At 45.1% G+C, this 23156-nt stretch overlaps 1 protein-coding gene across 1 annotated transcript in view; it reads left to right on the plus strand.

Annotated features, from left to right (window-relative positions):
• CHN2 (chimerin 2) overlaps positions 1-23156 on the plus strand; it is a 302150-nt gene that overhangs the window by 136153 nt on the left and 142841 nt on the right. The window contains exon 2 of the mRNA XM_049642938.1: positions 20283-20321. Within this exon, the coding sequence (XP_049498895.1) occupies positions 20283-20321 (39 nt within the window). The remainder of the gene's footprint in view (positions 1-20282; positions 20322-23156) is intronic.

A 23156-nucleotide genomic window follows, 5' to 3' on the forward strand; every position in this document is an offset into this window, starting at 1 on the left:
CATGTTCTTGGATGTTGTGTATGTATGTTGTGTATGTATTCTTGGATTTGTGTGTGTATGAAAAACAAAGGAGTCGGTTTAGTATCTAGGACGTGTCATTTAAGTTCTTAGGAACCCATAATTGCAGGTCTGTGGCATGCATATTATATAAAGAAAAGAAAAATAGCCGCCTAAACTTTGAGGCCTTGCTTAGGCTCAGAATACATCAAAAAAAGTAAACAGGGGGAGTGTTGGTGATGTTATTACCAGTTTTATCTTTAGAAGAGCCAAGAGCTCAGATGAGAGCTTCCTTGCATTAAGTCACTTTAGAAGTGCTGTATGGTATAGCCTGGGAAGTTTGTTACAGATGTGAAATTATGCAGTACGTATCAAGGGTAAATGTTTATTCGTTTTCTAAATTTAACCCACCAACGTGTAAATGCTGCATTTGGAAGTGAATGTACTGTTTTGGCTTATGGATTTGAAAGTCCCCCTACACTGCCATGTGGAACGGAGGTGGGGACACTGGAAGGGTGTCCAAGCTCCCGCCTCACCTTTGGGCCACCTATTTGATTCTACTAAAATGTGGAGTCAAAACTCCCTATAAAAATACAGACTTTAGTCCTGGTCAGGTCTTGTTTCAGGGTAGGTTCGCCTTTCCTATAGTCCAGGAGATGCTAACAGAGATCAGGATCAGGGGCCTGAAGGACTTAACCAGAGGAAACCATGTTACTGGAGCCTGAGGAGAGGAGAAAGATCCACAGGAGAGGGGCCCAGACAGTGGTAGTGGTGGAGGGTCATATCTGCTGTCTGCACTGAGGTACCAGAACAGGGAGAGAACCAGAATAAATGTCCCAGTATGTCTCTTCACCCTCTTTCCCACTTCCTGCCCAAGCCTCCCATTAGCTAAACCCAGTTAGAAGCCAGAGGCAAGAGAGTCTGAGGGATCGAGTTCCTAGACCTTAACCTCCCCCCACACATCCACACTGAGAAGACCCCTGGGAGACATAGGGACCACTCCTGTCAGAGAGTCCGTTCTTCCTTTCAAGATCGGGGTTACCAACACAGTGATTTCTCGTTGGATTGGCTGAGGGATAGGGAATGCAAGGGATGGCAGAAAGACAAGAAGCGAAATGTCTCCTTCAGAGACCAGAATTGGGGTAGAGGGTTGGCTTGTATGACCTGACAAAAATTACAAATGGTAATTTATGATTTATGGATTTATAATATAAATTTATAAAATTTATAAAAATTTATAAAAATTTATAATTTATGGATATGATTTATACCCATAAGAAGGAGAAAATGAGCAAAGAGCCACAGGGAGTCATAGTCAGGAATGCTTGCAAGGGAGTGAGGCTCTCCAGAGTCTCTTGGCCTCTCGCCATCTGGGCTCTCTGGGGCAAATTTCTCCTTGAGACTCTGTTTGCCTATGTTTAAAGTATTAATGAGGATCATGCCTACCCCATGTTGTTCTTGGAAGGCTGAATGAAAAGGTAATTGTAAAGTTCTTGGCCTGGGACATAGTCAGCACTCCGGAAATACAGCTGCTAGCTGCTAATCCAAATTACAGAGAGGAAGGCTCAATCTTGGCTTGTGGTCCTGTCCCGGAAGATGTCCTTCCTTCTGCACCAGGAGGTCAGAATGTGGGTGAGGAAGGGCATGAGATATTTATGTTTATTAAAAGGAAGCGTGGTCTGCCATTAGCTGAGAAGCACCCCCTCTCCCCGTCCTCCTTAGCGCTGAGTGAGGGGCTTGCTTATCTCTCAGATGGTGGTCACCTGTGGGGCTGGGAAGTAGGAAGCAGAGAAAGTAACTACAGAACGATGCGTGCTAGGCTCCTACCTGATCAGGGCTGGGTCCAGGGTGCACAGAGCAACACCAGAACAGGGGAAGCACACCCAGGGTGTGTGTCCACATTCTTCATTGCCTTCCCCCGCTGGGTCCTGACCCGCTCTTTTCTGAGCCCGTGGCCTCCATAGTTTCGCGGCAGGAGCTGCTGTTGAAAGGAGTCCCAGGGCCCTGCCCAGAGTCTTATTCTGAGAATATGCCCACTCTTGGGAGAAGAGACGGCAGGGTCAGTGGGAGAGATACAAGCAGCTAAGAGCAGATCCAGAGGAAATTGGAGCCTCTTGGGAAAAAAGAATGCAATAGAAGAATCTAAAGATGGAATTGGGCCCTTTAAGTTAGCTGGCTTTCCATTATGTTTGCAGTTTTTAAAATAAAAACTGAAAGCAAGTTGGCCGAACATAATGGCACTTGCAGATTTGGGAATTAGGAGCAGAATTTTGCTCTAAATTTGTGAAACCATGGCATAGTTTCATACTGAACATGTTCTATTCCTACCACTAGCGTTTTCCTGGCTGATTTCTTCTCCAGCCCCAGACTTCTTTCTGGTTTTCCAATTTATGCCCCTCTTGCCCTCCCCACCCCACCCACAAGCCAGCAGCTGAAGAGACAGCACCTTTGTAGCAGAAATCTCTGGATTTTCAGCAGTGATGGTTAAGGGTCAAGGATGAGATGGGCGTGTGTGAGCTTGAGAAAGGACCAGATGATGATGCTGTGCTCTGGGCTGGCAGTCCTTGACATTTTGAAGATTACCGGGCCCTTGACAATCAGTAGATTTGACCACCCTGCTTCTAAGATTCAAACATGTCTGAAAAGCCATATGATAAGTACACTTCTTCTCAGAGTGACTATTTCACCATCCAAGATGAGTGTAGGAAATTCTGACTGATTGAGTTATGGCGATTTGACATCCTCAAACTACAATGGTGAGGAATTAGAAACATTCTTCTGGTAATTCTACTGGGAAAGAAATGGTTTTAGAAAATGTCCATCAGATTTTCCACATATGTGTCTCCCCAGAGTAGAGATTAAGGTCAAAGGACTAGAGTGGAGTGAAAAAGTCAAGTGCAGAAATATGTCTCTGTGTGTATACAGGAAGCCCATGCTTGGGGGGAACTGTATGCATATTGTTTGTATTGTGTTTATTTATTTATTTATTTAAAACACATGCTTGCTCTTTTTTTTTTTTTTTATGTTTATTTTTGAGAGAGAGACAGAACGTGAGCGGGGTGGGGCAGAGAGAGAGAGGCACAGACCCGAGGCAGGTTCCAGGCTCTGAGCTGTTTGCACAGAGCCCAATGCGGGGCTCAAACTCGTCAACCGTGAGATCATGACCTGAGCCAAAGTCGGATGCTCAACCGACTGAACCACCCAGGCGCCCCGTGTTTGTATTGCGTTTAAAAGGCACTATTGACACCTTGAGTCATTTGCTATGTATGAGAGATAAGTCATCTTAATCAGTGGATACCTTTAACATACTGTGAGTGTAATAGCTTTGAAAATATTGGTGATACTAAATTCATTTAGAAAGGTATCGGAAATTCCATAGTAAAAATCTCAGTGGTGGTCAAGATGAGAGTATACCTTCTTTCTGGAATTACCTATTCAATGCAGCGGGGTGCTCACAGGAGTGGGACAATGAAGTCGCTCCAGCGTCCTTGTCACTATGGAAGCACGTGAGGAAAGCCTATTATGGTGTAACTGATGACTTCTGAAAATAGAACCAATTCCTAAGAAGCCAAAGGTTGCATATGAAAAACCTACAGGCAGCTCCTGCTGTAGGCTGAGCCTCTTGACCTGGCAAATTATTACTAGCTCGGTACGAGTGGTCTGTTAGCACGCAGAGGAACACCCGCTTCCTGCCAGAGGATGCAAGTCCCTGGACGTGGGAAGCTCCCACCAACCGCTTGGACCCAGACGCTGGAGATAAAGGATCTTTTGCTGCGTTAATTAGGGGCTCCAAATCTCGTCATTTCTGGCTGCTTTCTTTGCTTTTTCCTTTGCCAGTTTTTGAGCTCTGACAGCCAAATCCTAGCTGCACTAGTTAGTGGTCTGTATCCGAGGCAGGTAAGGCGCTCGGCAAATCCTGGCTAGGAAGGAGACTTCCAATATGCTCAATGGTTGTGGTCCTTTTTAATCCTGTCAGCCAGCTTGTGACGGGTCACGTGTGCACTGAGAACCGTGAAGACGATTTGCCTCACTTGAACCTTGCACTGAAAATGCAGTACTGCTGGCTAGAATAGACGTCCCTAAGGAGAATCGGATTTTTTCTCCCCTCTACTTTGGTAGGGGCCACTCAGTCAATCAAATAAGCATTAACTGAGCGCCTGGTGTATACAAACCTCTGCTTCGGGAGGCGCTAAAGAGGAAGAAGTTGCAGGGGAGCCCTGGGGTTTGGGGACAGTGGGGTGGCTTTCCACTGAGACACCTCAATTCCATGCCACCAAAAGCCAGGGGACACTCACTCGGAGTAATCATGGTGGGGGTTCTGCCATGAGCAGCGGGGGTTCTAGACCTAGAAGACAACAGGAGCCAGGTTGCCCTTGAAGAATTTTCCTGTGACCCTCTCCTTGCCTCTTAATGGATTGCAAGCATCCTTTCCACCCAAAGTCTGCCCGTCCCTCTTGTATTTGCCCATGCCTTACAGGTGGGGAAAGATGGCTTTTGTTAAGGCACAGACTCCCGGTGGAAATGACTAACTAGATTTTATGAGAAAACACCTCTTTGTCAGAAATGCTCAGCACACAAGCCAAGAAGTCTCCATCCTTTCCAGGATGCCTGAAGTGAAACCCGTGTCCCAATCATTCCCTTTGACCTCTACCTCCCTTGCCTTCCCCATAACACCGAGTCTGGCAAACTCGTACTCATCCTTCACCGCCCGGCTCCAGCGCCCCCTTCCCTGTGAGGCCTTCCTCATCACTTTCACTCACTGTGACCAGGGGCCTGCCTCCTTCCTTTGGGCGCCCATGGCACTTGCACACATCCATCCTCTAGACGCCTTTCAACGATATACCCTCTAGAAGCAGGGGCTGCTGGACGGAGGGAGAGAAATTTGTCTTAACTCATCGGTGCGGACCCAGCACCTAACCGGGGCTCGGGAAATGAGCGGCGGGTCAGGAAGTTGACAAATGATCTTCCGTAAAGGCACAGGTGTGTAAATACACTATTCCTCCGTACGACAGTGCCGCTGAAAATAGGTAAACAGAGGTTACAAGTGCCGACAGCCTGAGACAGGAGGGTGACATTAAGGAAAGACGTGTTGGCCATGTTTGCTTTCTGCTTCTGGTAGCAGGAGCAGGAACTGTCGCATACTGTGATTAGGAAGACAGACGCGGCGCTGTACAAACAGCAAGAGGATATGACCCTCCCGCCAGCACGTGGTGCAGCCGCCCAAGTGCCCGTGAAGCCCAAGCGGCAGGGAGATAACGGCGGGGCCCGGAAGGGGGCGGGGGGAGGGTCTATTCTTCTGGCTCCTTTACGTAACATAAACACTTTCACCTTCAGGGATCATCGGGACCACTTGTTGTTTGCCTTAGTCTTCACCCTCTCATTAGAGACCTGCCACCCACCCTGCCTCGGCGGCGACAGGAAGGCTCTCCTTCCTGCACGCACGTGTTCACGCCCTGGGCGCACGAGTGATAAATGCATGCAAACTACCGCGGAGTTTCACGTCGGGCTTTAAATGAGCATCTTGTGGGGGGGCGGTGGGGTGGGGGGGATCGGCTCCACTGACAAAGGTCCCCGCTCTCGCTTGCCCTTCCCGGATGTTGCATTTGCGCTTCCTGTGCTGTTTTCGTTGCTTTGCTTTGCCGAGCGGCCGGTGAGATGTCTCAAGTGTCGCGCGCGCGCGTGTGTGTGTGTGTGTGTGTGTGTGTGTGTGTGTGATATCAGTGATAAGACACCGCAGAGCACTGAAAGCCAGGCGAGAAGCGAAACTTGAGGCTCCGGTTCTCAGGAGGCTTCGAGTATCAGCCAACCGACCACAGCCCCTCTAGACAACCTGCCCGGGCCTCATTTATTGAGGCTTGCCTTGCAGTAGCGTTTACATTGGTTATAAATGAAGACAGAATTAATACAGTCTCGGATCTAAGGAAACAGGTTTAACGTTGTGAGGCAAATGTATTTCATTCTTGTGCTCAACTGTGGTAGGTCAGCCTTCCCGAGGTGACCACTGAGGATGCATAGTATTATTTTTGTGGGGTCCAAATATGGTGGCCAACTTTGGGCAAGATACAGCCCTTTGGGTCCTCAGGTTCCCTATCTGCAAAATGGGGTGATAGTGTCCACCTTACAGGGGCCGTGTGGAAATCCTGTGGTCTAATATTTATGAAGGCCTGCACTGTAGCAGGGCTCAGTTGGAGAAGCAGGATTTTATCGTGGAGAAAGTACGGTTTTCAGAGCTGAACATACCTAGGTGGGAATACGCAGCTCTACTAATTAGCCATGTGATTCTGAATATCCTCACTATTCTTCAGTTTACTCACCAATACAGTAGAACTGATAATACCTAATTTATAAGGTTGTTATGAATGTGAAGTAAGATTGCACAGGAAACGCCCAAGAACATGACGTAAAGAAAACCTGTCAATAGAGATTAGAATATTTTCATCTGTATTGATGATATATCCCCAAAATTACCTTTCAGAAAGGAGGGTGTCATCTTAAATTTTATTTTATACCAAATCTCTCATACTGTAGGGTTTCTCTCTCAATTACTTTATTTTGAACGCCCAACTACTTTCTGGAAAAGACACAATAGACCTGGAATTACCATAATCAATGATAGTTTTACCCCTTGTAGAGGTCACTTAATGAAATCCTTTTTATTTTATTTTTTTATTTTTTTTAACGTTTATTTATTTTTGAGACAGAGAGAGACAGAGCATGAACGGGGGAGGGTCAGAGAGAGGGAGACACAGAATCTGAAACAGGCTCCAGGTTCTGAGCTGTCAGCACAGAGCCCGACGCGGGGCTCGAACTCACGGACCGAGAGATCATGACCTGAGTCGAAGTCGGCTGCTTAACCGACTGAGCCACCCAGGCGCCCCAATGAAATCCTTTTTAAAAAGGAGGCTAAGGAATTTAACCCAGATATAGTCACAATTACAAATCTTAAATGTAACTGTACATAAACCTTTTAAAAGATTTGTCTTTGTCTTTGTAATCCCGGTGATATAAAGGGGTATACAGTGAAAACCAAATCTCCCTGCCTCTCCCGACCCTCAGTGCCCAGCTTTCTTCCTCGGACAGACCAACCTCAACCTCCAGCAGTTTTCCAAAGCTGTTTTGTGCTGTGCAAATACTGTGCTGGCTGTACTTCGCTTTTAAATGTGACATCTTAGCTTTCCACGTCTGTCACCTCATTCCGTTTAGCACCTTCGTATTTTCCCATACACAGACCTTTTAAATTTTTTTAATGTTTATTTATTTTTGAGAGGGAGATAGAGTGCAAGCAGGGGAGGGGCAGAGAGAGAGGGAGACACAGAATCTGAAACGGCCTCCAGGCTCTGAGCTGTCATCACAGAGCCCCATGCGGGGCTCGAACTCACGGACCGCGAGATCATGACCTGAGCCGAAGTTGGCCGCTTAACCTACTGAGCCACCCAGGCGCCCCTAAAGGTCACTTTAAAAAGCAGCATGGCCACCTGCAGGATGAATGAAAAGCCAGCTAGTTGCTCTCATGTCATGCGAACGCATGGAAGGGACTGAGATGTCCAGGGCCACATCGTACATGGACTTCTGCAGTTTTTGCTCTGAAAAGGCTAAAGAAAAAACAGTATGATGTGCTTTGGGGAAAAAGATGTCAAAAAGTGCCAAAGATACACACAGAGAATTTAAATAGACATTCCGTAAAATGCGAATTGACGAAGGTGGTGTCTCTAAATTTGTGGATTATTGTATACCCGATTTTAAATATGCATGTATGCCTGATTTAATAATTAAATGTTATGAGTAGCTTCCTGATAACTTTATTGATATCTCTACACGTTTAAATATTCAGAAACTTTGGGGGGGGGTATCTTCTCATTAGGAAAATGGAGGCTGCCTTCTGCAGGTTGCTTAAGGCCCAATATTTCGCAGGCCTATTCTAAGTAAGCAGAAATGAAAATAAAGTAGGCATGGGCTACAGTGTCACCTTTATTGCTAAGGGCAGATGAAAGGGTTGTTAGCTAGCGGACCTGCTAACCACTGAACCCCAGCATTAAGCAGGCTCACCTGTGCCCAGGTACTGCGGAGCTAGACCTCCAGGAAGGCAGCTATCCACCGCCAGGGTCGTGCTCCCAAGGGCTGGCGTAAAAACCAAGAGACAGATCGCTTCTGGCTCCCCAGGACACGATACAGGCTCAGGTAGAGGCCAGGAATTCACTTACTGAGGGTCCTTCACAGGCTAGGATTGGAGAAGGAGCCTCCCCCACTGACATAGTATATTGGGGCATACAGTATATATATACTCCTTTAGACTAATCTTCGCCACTTCTCCAAGGCAAGGGATAACCAATGCTAAGGTTATTCCATAGCATGTCAAGGGTCCTCTTGTTCCCTCAGGGCAGGAAGGATATGGTCATCAGAACTGTTGGCATCAGCATGCTGCTTTTGACCCTCTAGGTCAACCGAACAGCTCTGATCAGAGAAGCCAGGAGTGGAGAGATTGCAGATGCTTCATGACTGAGAATTTAAGGAGTCCTGGAAATGTCTACCAGGAGAGCTTTCGTAGGACTTTCTAGAGCAACCTCTGTCTTAGTTGAGAGAACTAAGGCCAGTCTGGGAAGGGGTCGGGGAGCAGGTACAAATCACCCAGGAAACAGAGTTTCCAGATTTTCTGTATTACAACATTTCCATAGTTTATTTCAATTAGTTGTTTGATGTTTGCCTTCCTTGCTGGACTGAAGGCATCCGGAAAGCGGGGACTGGGCTTGTCTTGCTCACGGCTGGATCTTTATCATACAACACAGTGCCTGGTACATTCGTATTTGCTCAAGGGATGGATGGCTAGATGGGTGGGTGGGTGGATGGATGGGGAGTGTGTGGAGAGATGACTTAAGAAAATTGTAAAAATTAGAGATAACGTATATAAGGGACCCACCTCAGAATCTGGAATGTACCAGGCGCTTAAAGATTCCTTTCCAGGTTTGGTAGGAGACCTCTCTCCTTCTTCTGTCCCTGCACTAGGACTCCCTCTATTTGACTCCAAATATGGGATGGCCAAGAAATCTTTCTTTCCTACCCAGTAGCAGCATTGCCAAGACCATGATTTATGAGAAGCTTTCATGAGCATTTAGTCTGTCGCTGCCCCACAACCATTAGATATCTGAAGAGACGCAAACGCCCACAGTGAACTCAAAGAAAGATATCATTGCAAGAGGAGAACAAAGTGGCTCTTCTGAATGGTAGGAGTAGAGCTGGCCGGCAGTAGAGCTAACTTGTCTTCTCTATGGAAGAAGCCTTCTTCAGGAAGGAGAGGAATAAAAGAATAATTGTCAAGAAATAACCGAGTGTAATAATCTCTTTTTCTTGTCCGTTCCAACAACACTTTTTGGTCTAATCTTGCTACGTAACATGCCACTTTTCTGCCTTGCGCTATGGTTACCTGCACATGTGGCCAGGAGCTGCGTGCCCAGCAGGCAGGCAGGCAGGCAGTTTGCAGAATGAATGAACGATGTCTTTATTTCATTTCCTAACTGATTCCTTGTGGTTAGCTCCTGCATCTTGCCTTTATATCCACCCCAGTGTCTAGTACGGTATTTTGTGCCAACTAGGCTATAAGCTGTAGGTAAATATTTGTTGGATGAATAAATGAATGCCCAAAAGGGCTTCTGGAGGAAAGCCAAGAAGACATTCCTCTGATGAAAAGAATTTGTAAAGAGGCAGGCAGATGCTGGAAGGGAGAATGTCAGGGCGGGGGCCAGAGGAGGAGAGACAGGCCTCTAGGCTGAATGGAGGTCGTGGGTGTGGGGGTTGTCTCTAAAGAAATAGCAGAGGAGGAATGATAAAGGAGGAAATTATCCACCAGGAAAGCAGCTCCATCATGCTGGGAGGAAACAGCATTTTTGTAGAAACATAGGGCGAGGAAGTAGGGAGAGGGCCCCGAGAGAGAAGGGAGAGTTGGGATGAGGCAAGCAGTTCGGCAGGAGGTAATGACAATGATATCCAAATTACAGCTCCTGTGTCTTTTACTTCCCTTGACCCTCGTCACCCCCCCCCCCCCCGCCCACACACACACACCCCTTACTGGAAAGAGATGTTCACCTCCATATCACTGCCATACCACCCAGAAGAGGTATGCACACTCACAAGTTCTATTTATCTTCTTTCCTTCACCCTTCATCTCACTTACTCCCTCTCACCTACCCACACTCTACTGCAAGGTCATCAAACCACCCCCCCGCCCTTGTTCCTGAAGCAATGGGTCCTCAAGCTTATCTTGCTCAAACAGCTCCTGATACTACTGGCCACTTCTCCCTTTCTAATTGTTTCTGGCCTTGCCTTTGATGTCAGCCCATCTTGTGGTTTCTCCCTATCTCTCTGGTCTCTGTCATGCCCCTTTCACTCTCATGCTTTAACTGTTGGTGCTCCTTGGGGCTTCCATCAAACGCCTTCTTTCCTCCCTCTGAATGCTCATCCAACGTCATGTCGTCCACTTTAGCGGCCATCTGCATGTTGTGGTTTCCATTTCTAGATCCCCAGCCCAGTTCTCTCTTCTGAACTCCAAGCCTCCTAGATATGTTTACTTGGCTGTCCTATGGGTGTCTCTTTCCAACAGGGAAAAGCCAAATGCATCGCCATCTGCCAAACCTGCTTCTTCTCCCGCCCGCCCTATTTCTGTGAATGGCATCACTATCCATCCAGTCACTTACACCAAAACCATTTGTCTTCTTCTGCCCAACCCCAGCGTGATTTTCTCTCCTTTCCTTCTCTGTCCACATCCAGTTCATCACCAAGTCCTGTGGATTCTCTACCTTTTTGATGCCTTTTGAATCCACCCCATTTTCTTCATCTCCACTGCCACCATTCAAGTTGAGACCACCAATGTCACCTGCCCCACTTACTGCCTAGCTCCATGACTCCCCCCCCGCTTATCTTCTCTCCCTATCATCTTCTCTTCCACCAGTCCTGTTTCACACTGCAACTGGAGTGATCTTCTTAAAGTGCAAAATGGATGCTGTGTCTTCCCTGCTTGTATTTCCCCTTCCCTCCGGAGCAAAAGTAAGCCCTTAGCATGGTTTTAAAAGCCTTTAATTATCTGGTGCCTACTTATCTCTCTAATTCCTAGCTACTCTGAAACATGCACACGCACGTGCACACACACACCATAGTCTATATATTTGGCCAGCAGGCTGAACCACTTCTAGCTGTCAATGCCATGATCTGCTTTGCCTCTGGTCCTGTCAGGCCCTACCTTGGTCTGTGAGTCATACTCCATGAGCCCATTTGTCCAAAAAGGCACTCCTTGCCTTTGGCTACTGTAGTAGATGTCTAGGTGATAGAACATCTCTTTGACTAGGCTTAATGTGCCATTGTACCAGAAGTTAGTTATGCTTCCTTTAGTCTTTGGAGGCTGTAAGCCTTGATGGTAGATTCTAGTCCCCTGGGACTACTCTTGAAGGAGCCCTGGACAGGACTGCTCAAGGCCAAAGGTAACTGGCCAAGGCATGGGAAATGCCTACCCCCACTCAGCCTTCCTAAGATTGGGAAATTCTGCCATGGACACTCCTCCTATACATCAACTGCCTCTTTATTTGTTGTATCCCTTGACAGAATGCAAGGTTTGAGTCAGGGAACAATGTCTGTCTTTCACTTACCCACTCTATATTAAGCATCTGTATATCCTGGGATACAACATTGGGGGCCATTCCTGTTGTACTGTCTGTGCCTGCCAAGGGATGAGTTGTGGCTGAACTCAGCCTGGACTCCCCTCACCATGTGCTCTGGCACGGGGGCTCTGCCTCCCAGAGCAAGCATCTTCCTCACACAAAGGTGCTATCTGATTGCCAAGCCATTGCCAAGCCAGATTGAAACGGGTGCCTTTTTCTAATTCACAAAAGGTACTCAATAGGCTAATGGTGATCCAGGCATCAGAGAACAAGATATGTGAGGCTCTTGCTCTCACAGCACTGTCTAAACAAAGAAATATATAAGCACTCAGTAAAAATAATTCAGATGGTGAAAAGACCGCAAGGAATGAGAGACTATCTGAAAGACAGCATTAGATAAGATGGTCCAGGAAGACATCGCTGAAGAGCCAGAACATTTAAGCTGAGATCCAGATGATAATGAGGCCAACCATGGGGAAATCAGAAGGAAGAGACAGTGTGAGATCTTTAAGACTGCAATGATCTTGATGGACTCAAGGATCGAAAGAAAGGCCAGAGTGGCTGAGGTATAGTGAGCAAGAGGGGACGACCAGGGAGAGGTGGCCAGGGGCCAGATCATACAGAGCTTTGTAAGCCTACTTGCCTTGTTCACTGAGGTGTCCCCACGGCCTGGCTCATTGTATGTGTTCACTAAATACCTGTTGAATGAAAGAATCTCATCATGCCTCTGTATACAGAATAAGTGCCCAGAACAGAAGCTCCGTGTGGCCCCAGTGCCCTCTAGTGACCACAGATTCCAGCCCAAGGCGCTTCGTAGCTTCATCGTCTTCAGAAAAATCTCAGCTTAGTCGTGTCCTTGGGGCCCAGCCAAGTTTCTGGAATTTGTCTTACTAACTTATTACTTTCTGTTAGTTTCTGGAATTTGTCTTACTAATTATTCTCTGCAAGGAGGACTAAATCAGCTACAAAAATCCCTGACGTATGATCCACTGTGAGATGCACCCAGGCCTCCATTCTCTACCCAAGCAGCAGTTTTAAAAGAGGATACAAGGCTGCCTGATTTCTCAGGGGGATGCAGGGAACCTGTATAGATGGCAGGCATTAGAACACATTTTTGTATTCCCTAGCCAGTGTGACAACAAGAAATCTCTGTAGCAGCCTTCATATCTCAATGTGTTGTAGCAGTTAGGACGATCTCTAGGTCATTGTGCAGCCCAGGGATGGCACCATTTGGCTGGAATGCCTGACGAGCCACAGGCTGCACACTCTGGCTTGCACATAACTTCTGAAGACCCGAGCTTGGGCATAGGGTGTGTGTCAAGGACGTATTGCAGCATGTGCACAAACGTGACATAGTACTCCTCCTGTCATTGTTCAGTTTCATTTGAATCCCACCCATTCTGGGCCCATTAAGCTAATCACCCAACAGATTTGCAACTGTGATCTCATTGCGAGGCCATCCCATGTCTGATTGAAAAACCCGTTTTCCACCCAACTTCCCTGGGAAAAAAAAAAAAAAGTCACCGACTGCAGCCCATTTGCAAATGTGTGCATTAATAAATCAAAAGTGACAGCAGAGACCTGGCCCTTCTGGGACAGGGGATGGCAGAAGGAGGGGCCGATCCTTTCACCCCCCCGTCTCCAAATGACCCCCCCCCACCCCCCCGCCAAGCTGCAATAATTTATGCAGCTTTGGTTGAGGTATCCTTAAGGATGGGTCATCTCCAGCTTTCTTGGTAGATCATTCTCTAAATTGGTGAATCTTTCACTGCTCGCATTTTCCAAAGGCCCCGCATGTGTTTCTCTGTTGATCTAGTCATATACCACTGAGCCGACCGAAGGAATCTGGCTCTCCTTGATGGTTACAGGTATTTCCTCTTTAGTTGTCACTTACTCGAGTGTAGCACCTGGCGTTCTCTAATTTTTCTTCATTAATCAGTCCCCAGATTCCTTTACACTTGCTCCTCAGGTGATTCCATCAAGTGAATGTATTTCTGGAGCTGAAAATGCCTGGAAGAGTAGAGCCTTCCAGCCACCGCCACCAACATGAATGGGATTAGCGCGTTTCTACCTTACTCCGTGGCCATATGTTTCCACAGGTTCATGCCCAGGATCATTCTGTGCTTCTGTTTGCTTCCCTGCCAATGCATATTTAGGCTTATCTCTGTGTTTTCTAATTGAGTCTTGAATGCACAAAATGAAAACCTATGTTGACAATAGCTAGTGTTGGTGAAGGTGTGGGGACACAGGCATTTTTCCATACACTGTTGAGAGTTCCACCTTCTGAAGCCCATTTTAACAGCTTTTTTTTTTAAGTTGTTTTTTTTTTTAACGTTTATTTATTTTTGAGAGAGAAAGACAGAGCATGAGTGGGGAAGGGGCGGAGAGAGAGAGGGAGGCACAGAATCTGAAACCGGCTCCAGGCCCTGAGCTGTCAGCAGAGAGCCCGACGTGGGGCTCAAACTCGGAAACGGCGAGATCATGACCTGAGCTGAAGTCGGTGGCTTAACCGACTGAGCCACCCAGGCACCCCCCATTTTAACAGCTTTTCAGACAAAACATATGCAGATCCTTCAGCCAGCATTTAACATATGTATCATTGCAGCTTTGTTTATAGTAACAGAAAATTGAAAATAGCCTAAATAGTCATCAGTTGGAAACTGTTGCATTAATGAATTAAATGCATTTGGGTATACTCATGGAATGGAAGACCAAGCCACAGTTCAAAAAATTAGGACCTTACAGATCTCTGTGTGCTGACATGGAAAAATGCCTAAGGAATGTCATTAAGGTCAAAAGCAAATTGCAGAACAGTAGATAGGATAAGAGACCATTTTTATAAATTTTTATTCTAGCCACTTACAGGACAAAATCTAGGCAGAGTCACATCAATGGATTAAGGGTAATTTTTTTCTGAGTAGGAGGCTTTCTAAGACACACATTTTTTATTTGTTGGAACTTTTCTGTTTTTCACAAGTGTGTATTCCTTTTAAGTTTAGTAGAAACAGTAGTGATCTTAAATTATTTTTGTGATGCTCTTGGTCTAGAGAGGTGTCTTTTTATGACAAGGGCTCTCTATTGCCCCTGTTGTCCTCGCCCTGGGTCTCAGACATAGTAGACCTTTCCACGTGCCGACACCGGGGTTCTTCCTCCTTCCCCCAAAGCTCAGAATGGCGGTGCTACTCTTCAAAGCTTTAGTTACTTGAGGACATAAGTTTTTTTGATCACTTCCAAGTTTTAACGTGCACCTCCAGGCCCCTTTAACCAGCTTTGCTTTGCTTTGCTTTGCTTTTTGTTTACTATGTTTGGATTCTCTATAGATGATTTCCTTTGAGTGGTCTTGTTACCTATTTTTGTAAGATTTTGATCATTTTTTAAGCATCTATACCTTTTTTCTCTCCCCCCACCCTGCCCCTTCTTTAATGAGAGGAGATACCTGTTTCCTGGCCTGCTTAGAATTGCTCATTAATCTTTATTTCACACAATTTTTAAAAGAGGGCCAAGGGGATTGGGCACAGCCTTTTGCTACAGAAGCTCTTGTCTTGTTTCTTTTGCCCTCACACTTTGCTCTTCCTGGACTAAAACTGTGCATGCTACCTGTGTAATTGTAAGTATTTTATTAAGAATTATATTAAGAATTGGGTCTTTTTACTTATACTTTGTGTTCAGGGTGGTGATTTATTTAGACAGCATGTTAAAAAAGAGAAACCACCAGGGTGCGCCTGGCTGGCTCAGTTGGTGAAGCATGCAACTCTTGATCTCAGGGTTATGAGTTCAAGCCCCATGTTGGGTATAGAGATTACTTAAAAATAAAATCTTAAAAAGAAGAGAGAAACCATTAAGCACTCCCATGAATTTATTTCTTATTAATTTAAATTTTTATACAAGCAACATGAACAGAAAATTAGAAAATGCAGGTAAGCAAATGAAGAGAAAAAACAGAAATTGCCTAAATTTTCACTCTCAGGTATAGCGACTATTTAATAATTGGTTCTATAGCCTTATAGATAACTTCTATGTATATAAATCTTTTCTAAAAATGGGATTAAATTTAATAAATTATTTTATAACCTGATTTAATACTTCACGTAGCATAAACATTTGTCTACGTCATTAAGGAGAGAAAATAATAGCAAGCATAGAATTTACTCCATGCCAGGCGCTAGATTAAGTGTTTCATACCTATTAGCCTCACAACATGCTATATGTTGGGTAGCATGATTACTCCCATTTTATAGATAAAACAGCTGAGGCACAGAGAGATGAGGTAAATTGCCTAAGGTCATATAGCTATAATAAATGACAGAACTAGGTCTGGAACCTAGACTACCTCTAGCTGCAGAGGCCGTGCTCTGGACCACAAAGCTCTGACCCACACTGTTATTTTCCATGGCTATGTTATATGATAATTTACCTAACCACTTCCTTCTTTCTGGGCTTTTGGATCCACTGTTGTACGCAAAACAGCAATGAAAACCTCGTTCATATATTCATCTTTGTATGTGTGCTCATTTACTTCCCCAGGCTAAATCCCCACGGATAGAATTGCTGGGTCCAGGAGTTGGGATACCTATTAGTCAGTATTTTAAGCAATATATTTCCTACGTCTCTTTGACCCTTATAAATTCATTGTTCTTTTCCAAAAGCATATACCTGTCTTTTGGATTCAGCGATAGTTTATTTTTTTTTTCCTTAAACATGAAGCTTCTTCTCTTCTACTTCCTCTCCCTTCCTTCTGCATCATGCCCATGTCTCGAAAATGTTTCGCAAAGTAATACACTTTCCCAAAGCCTTAGGCTTTATGTTGTCAGTACTTCCAGGACCTTCCACCTCCTGCACTGTAACTCTTCGATGGGGTCAGGTACACAGATGAAATACTGCCCGCCCTTTGGCTTGATGTCAGTCCTTCACATGGCTATTTTTTTTCCTTTTCCCTGCTTTATTACGTCTTTCCAGATTCACAAGAATTGAAGTAGCAAACTTGATGCAGGGCATGTTTTTTTTCTGGACTCAATACATGCAAATGAGGGTGGGCTGCCTGGCAAGGATGACTGATGTGTTCGAAGCCTGGAAGACAGAGTTTCCTGCTCTCATCCCACCTTGGCCTCCACTCCTTGTATGACCTTGAGAAAGCCACTTAATCATTCTGCGTTTCATTTTCCTCATCTGGCAAATGAGGAGGGTGAACTAAATGACCTAGAAAACCTATTCCCGGTTTGAAAAAAAAAAAAAATGTGTCAGGCTATCCCAGAGTAAAGTAGAGCTTTGAGAAATATTGTTTGAAACTGGGGCGAATGTGCAAGTTGGTGGAGCAGCGTTGGAGGCCGCTAAAGATTTGTTTCAACGTATTAAAAATATTTTGTGCCTTGTCTCTTAACCAAGGTTTCCTAACAGTGTGCTTTAGTGGTTTCTGAAACATGTCTCTAAGACCAAGGTAATTATAGTTGTTCCACCGAAGCATGACAAATGGCCTCTCACTTTGAATTCTTTAATGGGAAAGAAAAACCTTCCATGACAACAGCACTGGAACTTAATTACAGGCTCCAGATCCAGGGGCAAGACTAGAGATGGCCATGGCTGGGGTCAAGGGACAGAAGACAGCCTGGGAAGAACCGGGACAGGGCAGTGTAACAATGACAACATCAGTGGACCTACATCAAGAACTTGCTATTTGCCAGGCGCTGTCCCAAGAACTCGAGATGGGGGGGGGGTCTCATTCAGTTCCCACAGTGACCCTAAGAGATAGGTTATGAGGTAGGCACTTTGACTTCTCTTTTACAGCGATGAGTATTGGGAGGCTTAAAGAATTGAAGTAACCCGATTCAAGTTACTCAGCCAGTCGTTGTGGGAGGTAAAATCTGAACCTTGAGGCTTCTCGTACGTCACACAGGCTTTTTGCATATGTGTTACATGCCAGGCACCCTTCTCAGGCCTGGAGATGCACCAGTGAATGAAGTTCCTGCTTATATGGAGTTGGGCTATTCGTGGGATGAGCCCAGTATTAACAAGCCAACAAATCGATAAATAATTTCAGGGGGCAATAAATGCGATGAAGGAGAGTGCTGAGAGCTAGGGGTAGGTTACTTTACACAAGATTGTCAGGGGAGGCCCCCGGGAGGTGACCTGTGAGCCAAGCCCTACATAATGGAGGAAGTCAGCCATGCAAAGATGTATCGGAAAGCATTTTATGTGGACCATCCACAAGAGCAGTGGCTGGGGGCTCGGAAGAGCATGGCTTGCTCTAGGAACAGAGAGAAAGTTAGCCTTTCTGGGGGAGCGTAGAAGGGCAAAATGTCTGCAGAGATGTCAAAGAGGTGGACAGGCACCAGATGACCCAAGACCTTGAAGGCCACAGCAAGAGGTTTGTATCTCTTATTCCAAATGCAGAAGGAAGACACTGCAGAATGTCCAGCAGGGGCGTATTGTGATCTCCGGTCTCTGTAGGGGGCCTTCTTCACTTCTCCATAATACCGCTAACGCGAACAACTGGCAAGGGGTAGACTGTTTCTGTAGCAGGCAGGGCAGCCTCAGCGAAAGTTATCAAGTTGGGAGTCAGTGTTTCAGATGAAACAAAATTCTGGGTTTTTCACAAAACAGCCAGATTGTGATGGACAGGGAGGGATCCTTGAGTCTAAGCTTTTGACTTCAGTCAAGAAGACCGTAGGAGACCCAAGGAGAGCATCTGAGCTATCCTTAAAACCTGCGTAAAGGAGATTCCTTCTCTTTGGGGACCTTCCCTTAATAGGCAAAGACTGGCACTCTAGGCACTGAACATTCTTGACCACTTCTTGGTCTGGGGATTGTGCTCTCGCCTCAGAGAACAAATCTCATCCAGAAGAGTAAGACGTCAGAGCTTCGTTGTAGATGACATCTCGGAGATTTACATTTCTATGCGATCTGGTCACTCTGGTGATCTAGTGGTGAGGATTCAACGCTCTTTATGCAGTCTCGTGTATGTGTGTGTGTGTGTGTGTGTGTGTATCTTTGAAAAATATTTTTGAAAATGCCCTCAACATTTTAACGTACAGGACCTGGCTTTTCTGGTGAGGTGGCATTGTATGGATGTTTCTGTTTTATTGTAAACTCAGCAACTTGATTTATTTTATTTGGGTGCTTTTTATAAACAAATACCCCTTACAATTTAATTCATGGAAACTTAATTAAATTGAATTAATTTAATACAATTTAATTCATTAAAATTGGTTTCTGTCATATATAGAGTGAAATTAGTGGCTTGTTTGGGTTAAAAGCTCACTATTCTAAGATATTGTTCTACTTTGGCAAAACTATTAAGAATGTCACTTTTATCGGCAAACTAAGTTTGAATAAGAACACAAACCGTTATTAATGCACTGTATTTGTGTGTGCACTTACGTGGCTGATTATTCATAGGTTCCTGGCAATGTGGGCCTAAGGATACAGATTTATGTGAATGAAAACTACATTCAGAGGCATTTAGTTGCCTCTGTGATCAGGTGGGCCCCAGCGAGCAAGACATTAATTGTGAAAGAATTTAATTTAAGCTACACAACTGTAATTAAGTAGGATTTGGGGAAGTTCACCACTCTTGAGTTAGTTTTTATATAAATAGCGTATTTGTTTCTCAGGAAAAATTCTCAAACTATCTCCACGCATGAGGTTAGAGAATTTCTGGTCCTTGGCATGAAACTCGTTTGTGACAGTAGCATAAGGACAAGGGCAGTGGGAGGATGGCTGTGTGATACCTTGGGGGTGCAGGATGACAAGAACACTTTCCTCGTAAAAGGTGCCGAATTCGAGGACTCTTAATGTTCCCTCCAGCTCAGTGTTCTGTGATTTGAGGGAAAGGATTCTCCCCTCTGGCTGCTTAAGTTACCAATGTTTAACCAAGGCCTTAGCTACATGCTCAGGAAGGCTGTAATAACTCCATCACAATTATAAATTCAGCTGTCAGCACTGGGATTGTTGAATCGACTGAACAAGCAGATTTTTCTCCCATTGTCTGTTTTCTAGATTGATGAATAACAATTTCATCCTCTCCATTTTATTGTAACTCTTTCACGCTGACACTTCTGATTGCTGAGAGGTGTTCTAGAAATTTCCTAAGTCACACACTGGAATAAATTCAAGGAGATAATGCGATTCCAATTGAATCATCAGTGTCTCTGCTGTCAGACCCAGTCATTTTAGGAGTTCAGTTGGTTGAGTTGCACAACTTCCCAGATTTAATATTACATACTTGCCCCTTTACGTCTTGCCCTCAAGTCTTAATAAATGGGCTAAAGGTCTGATGGGAAACTGTGAGATAAATTATATGTTTATTATGCCAAGTTAAGTAAATACTCTTTGAAAGGATTACTGGAGGGTACAATCAAGTTAATTGCTTTAAAAATCTTTTTTGATTTACTGGGCTCTATGAAAATGGTTAAGCAATTGATTTCTGTCATGGTAAGTGATCTAAAGAGAGTGCTGTTGGGTCCACAAGGGTTGCCATGTACATTTCCTCCCTCATGGCTGGAACTGTCCCATAAATGAGCAGAGAGGGCCCCCTGGGACCAGAATGCAAGTACTGCTGACAGACTGTTGTTCCTCCGAAGGAGACACATGTTGACAGTTTGACGTTCAGGCTGACAGATTGATTTTTTTTTCCCTTTTTTATTCTAGATGCTGAAGAATACCAGCCTCCAATATGGAAATCGTACTGTGAGTATTTGAAATGAGAATCTCTTCAGATGTCTTCAGTAGGCCTGCCTTTTGAACGATTCTTGCCTTTGATTTAATGAACACAAGCCGTCCCGCATTACAGCACTGAAAACCCAAATCTTGCTTTTTCCGCTAAGGAAGAAGTCACGGTGAACTGCACAGCCCTCTCCCGTGGCCAGGACCCTCAAGAGCAGGCTGCCTGTGACCTACTTCAGGAATGCTTAGAAAAAAAGAGATATACATTCTGACTCCCCACCTTTTGGGTTGGGGCTTTCCTTTCCTTTTTTTTTTTTTTTTTTTTCACATTTTTTTTTAAGGTTTATTCATTTCTCAGAGACAGAGCATGAGTTGGGGAGAGGCAGAGAGAGAGAGAGAAAGAGAGAGGGAGACACAGCATCTGAAACAGGCTTCAGGCTCTGAGCTGTCAGCACAGATCCCGATGCGGGGCTTGACCTCATGGACCACGAGATCATGACCTGAGCCGAAGTCGGACGCCCAACCGACTGAGCCCCTTCCCTTTCCCTTTTTGCAGACTTGCTCAACAAGGATGAATGTGTTGACTTCCATGAAGTACATTCTTCGCTGATCATCCTATAGTTGTAGTATCATATGACATTTACCGCAAAAAATATTAACAGATGGCAAAGAACTGTTTGGGCACTACAGGTGATGCCTTTGAAACAGAGGTCATATCTGGTCATCAGTCAACAGTTCAGTTCCCTTCATGAAGGCAGGCAGTTGTCATCACATCGAGTTCATTTTCTCTTATTTTCTCTTTCCTTAGTATCATCTGCCTAAGTGATTCTCCAGCAAGCGAGGGGAGGCATGTGCTCGGTTGGAAACCCACCGTGCCGACAGCCTGGGGACACATGTCCTTGTTCGGGCTCTGATTCTGCACAGCAATCATAAGAATAATTATTATCGTCGTTATCGATGCCACCATTGTTTCTACCACCCGTGAGAGCTGCCCTGTGCTGGCCACTGTGCCAGCTGTGTGCCTGAACTCTCACATTCTCACCACAGCCCTAAGCGATGGCTGCCATTATTATCCTGTTTCACATGCAAGGAAACCACAGCTCAGGGAGGTTCAGTAACTTAGCATATGTTCTCCATCTCTGAGCACATCGGACTGGCATTCAGGGTGGAACCCAGAAGCAAGTCTGACCCCAGCCTGCAAGTTTTCACGATTGTTTTCCTTCCACTCAAAATGTTCTACCTAAGTATACATGCACACATGCATATACGCACATGCCTGTATCTCTCTCTCTCTGTTACAGAAGCAATACACAGCTGCGTAAGAGACAAACATTACAAAATACACAAGGTTGAGCGTGAATTTTTTCCTAATTGACAAGCCAGCCCCACCCCGGATTCCGTGTCTCTTTCCTGCTTCCCAGGAGCTGACCTCGGTCAGTTTTGGAAACCGTATCCTTCCAAGTGTTCCAAATACACACGGCTAACGTTAAGACATTTTTGCTGTTGTTCCCTTTTGAGAAAAATGGCGCTTATGCTGTACTTGGTGTCCTTCAGCTTGCTTGTTTCACTTCACAAATACCTTGTTTTTATCTTTCCATGTCAGCATATATAGAGGCACCTCATTCTTTATTACATGAGTCTGTTCTTCCATCTGTGAAATAAAGGGGCTGTGCCGGGTCTCCAAGGGCCCTTCCAGTCTAATGTTCTGCACTCTGATCTTCTATTTTAAAAGGCAGCGCTAATGACTTAGTAATTGGATGTTTTTGTTTGTTTGTTTCCTAATGGAGTGTGAAGAACTCTGACAGTAAATCAACAAAATATCTGTAGTGAGAGGCGCTGGGTGTTCCATGACTTACTGTGCTTTGCACACCGCTTTGCACACAGCCTGGCATACATTAACTAGCCGATAAATATTTGTTGAGCGAATGTCACCGCAGAGAGCTTTACGGGAGCAAAACGATGGCATTGGCTCAAATTCATTTTGCCTTTTGCTAAGAGGCCTTGGGCCACCCAATATATCTCTTAAAAGTGCTTCTGAGTCCTAAGGAAGGTGGAAAACACGTTGCTAATGATATGTTTACACTATCAATTTCACCCTAGTGTGTCGGTTTTGAGTCTGGTTTGGGGGTCTCACCAAAGTCGTGCTTTTTTTTTTTTTTTTTTTTCATTTGCTCTGAAATCATACAACTTTCGACACAGAAGGGATAGCTGAGGCCGTTTAATACAGACCTAATGGCATATATGAAATTGCTCTTTATTACGCCCAACCGATAGTCATCCCGGCTCTATTTGAGGGCCTCTAGTGATGTGTAACTCTAAAACTGAGGGGAGTAATGCCACCACATGTGCCGTCGACATCATCAGAACCACACTGCCTGAATCTATCCAGAGCATCACTGAGCAAGAACTCTTTTGGCTGTCCTGGACCCATAAATTATTTGAGTTTGGGTACTGGGCCACTCCTAAGCTCACCGACCGTATTATCCCCAAGCTCATGCTACTCTATCTTATTCCCAAGACTACTATCCACTCATACGGTCTTTCAGCAGACATGCAGGCAAGACCTTTTGTGTGTCAGAGAACAAGGTTTAGGAATCAAAAATGACTACCTTGTGACCCCTACTTTTCTCCAATGTGTGGTCTTGTAAGGGAGAAGATATAAAGCGATTAACTTAAAATGCAAATGGCTTCAGTCATAGTATCCTCCTCTTCCACGGCCTGAGATTAGAGAAGACTGTATAGGAGGGGTTAAATTTGTATATGAGTCTTCAAGGATGAATCGGAAAAGGAATCTTAGGGCCTTGCAGGGCTTCACGAGATCCTTTTTAAAATCCACATATGCCAGGGGCGGCCGGATGA

The sequence above is a fragment of the Panthera uncia genome, chromosome A2, assembly GCF_023721935.1.
Source record: "Panthera uncia isolate 11264 chromosome A2, Puncia_PCG_1.0, whole genome shotgun sequence".
Lineage (NCBI taxonomy): Eukaryota > Metazoa > Chordata > Mammalia > Carnivora > Felidae > Panthera > Panthera uncia.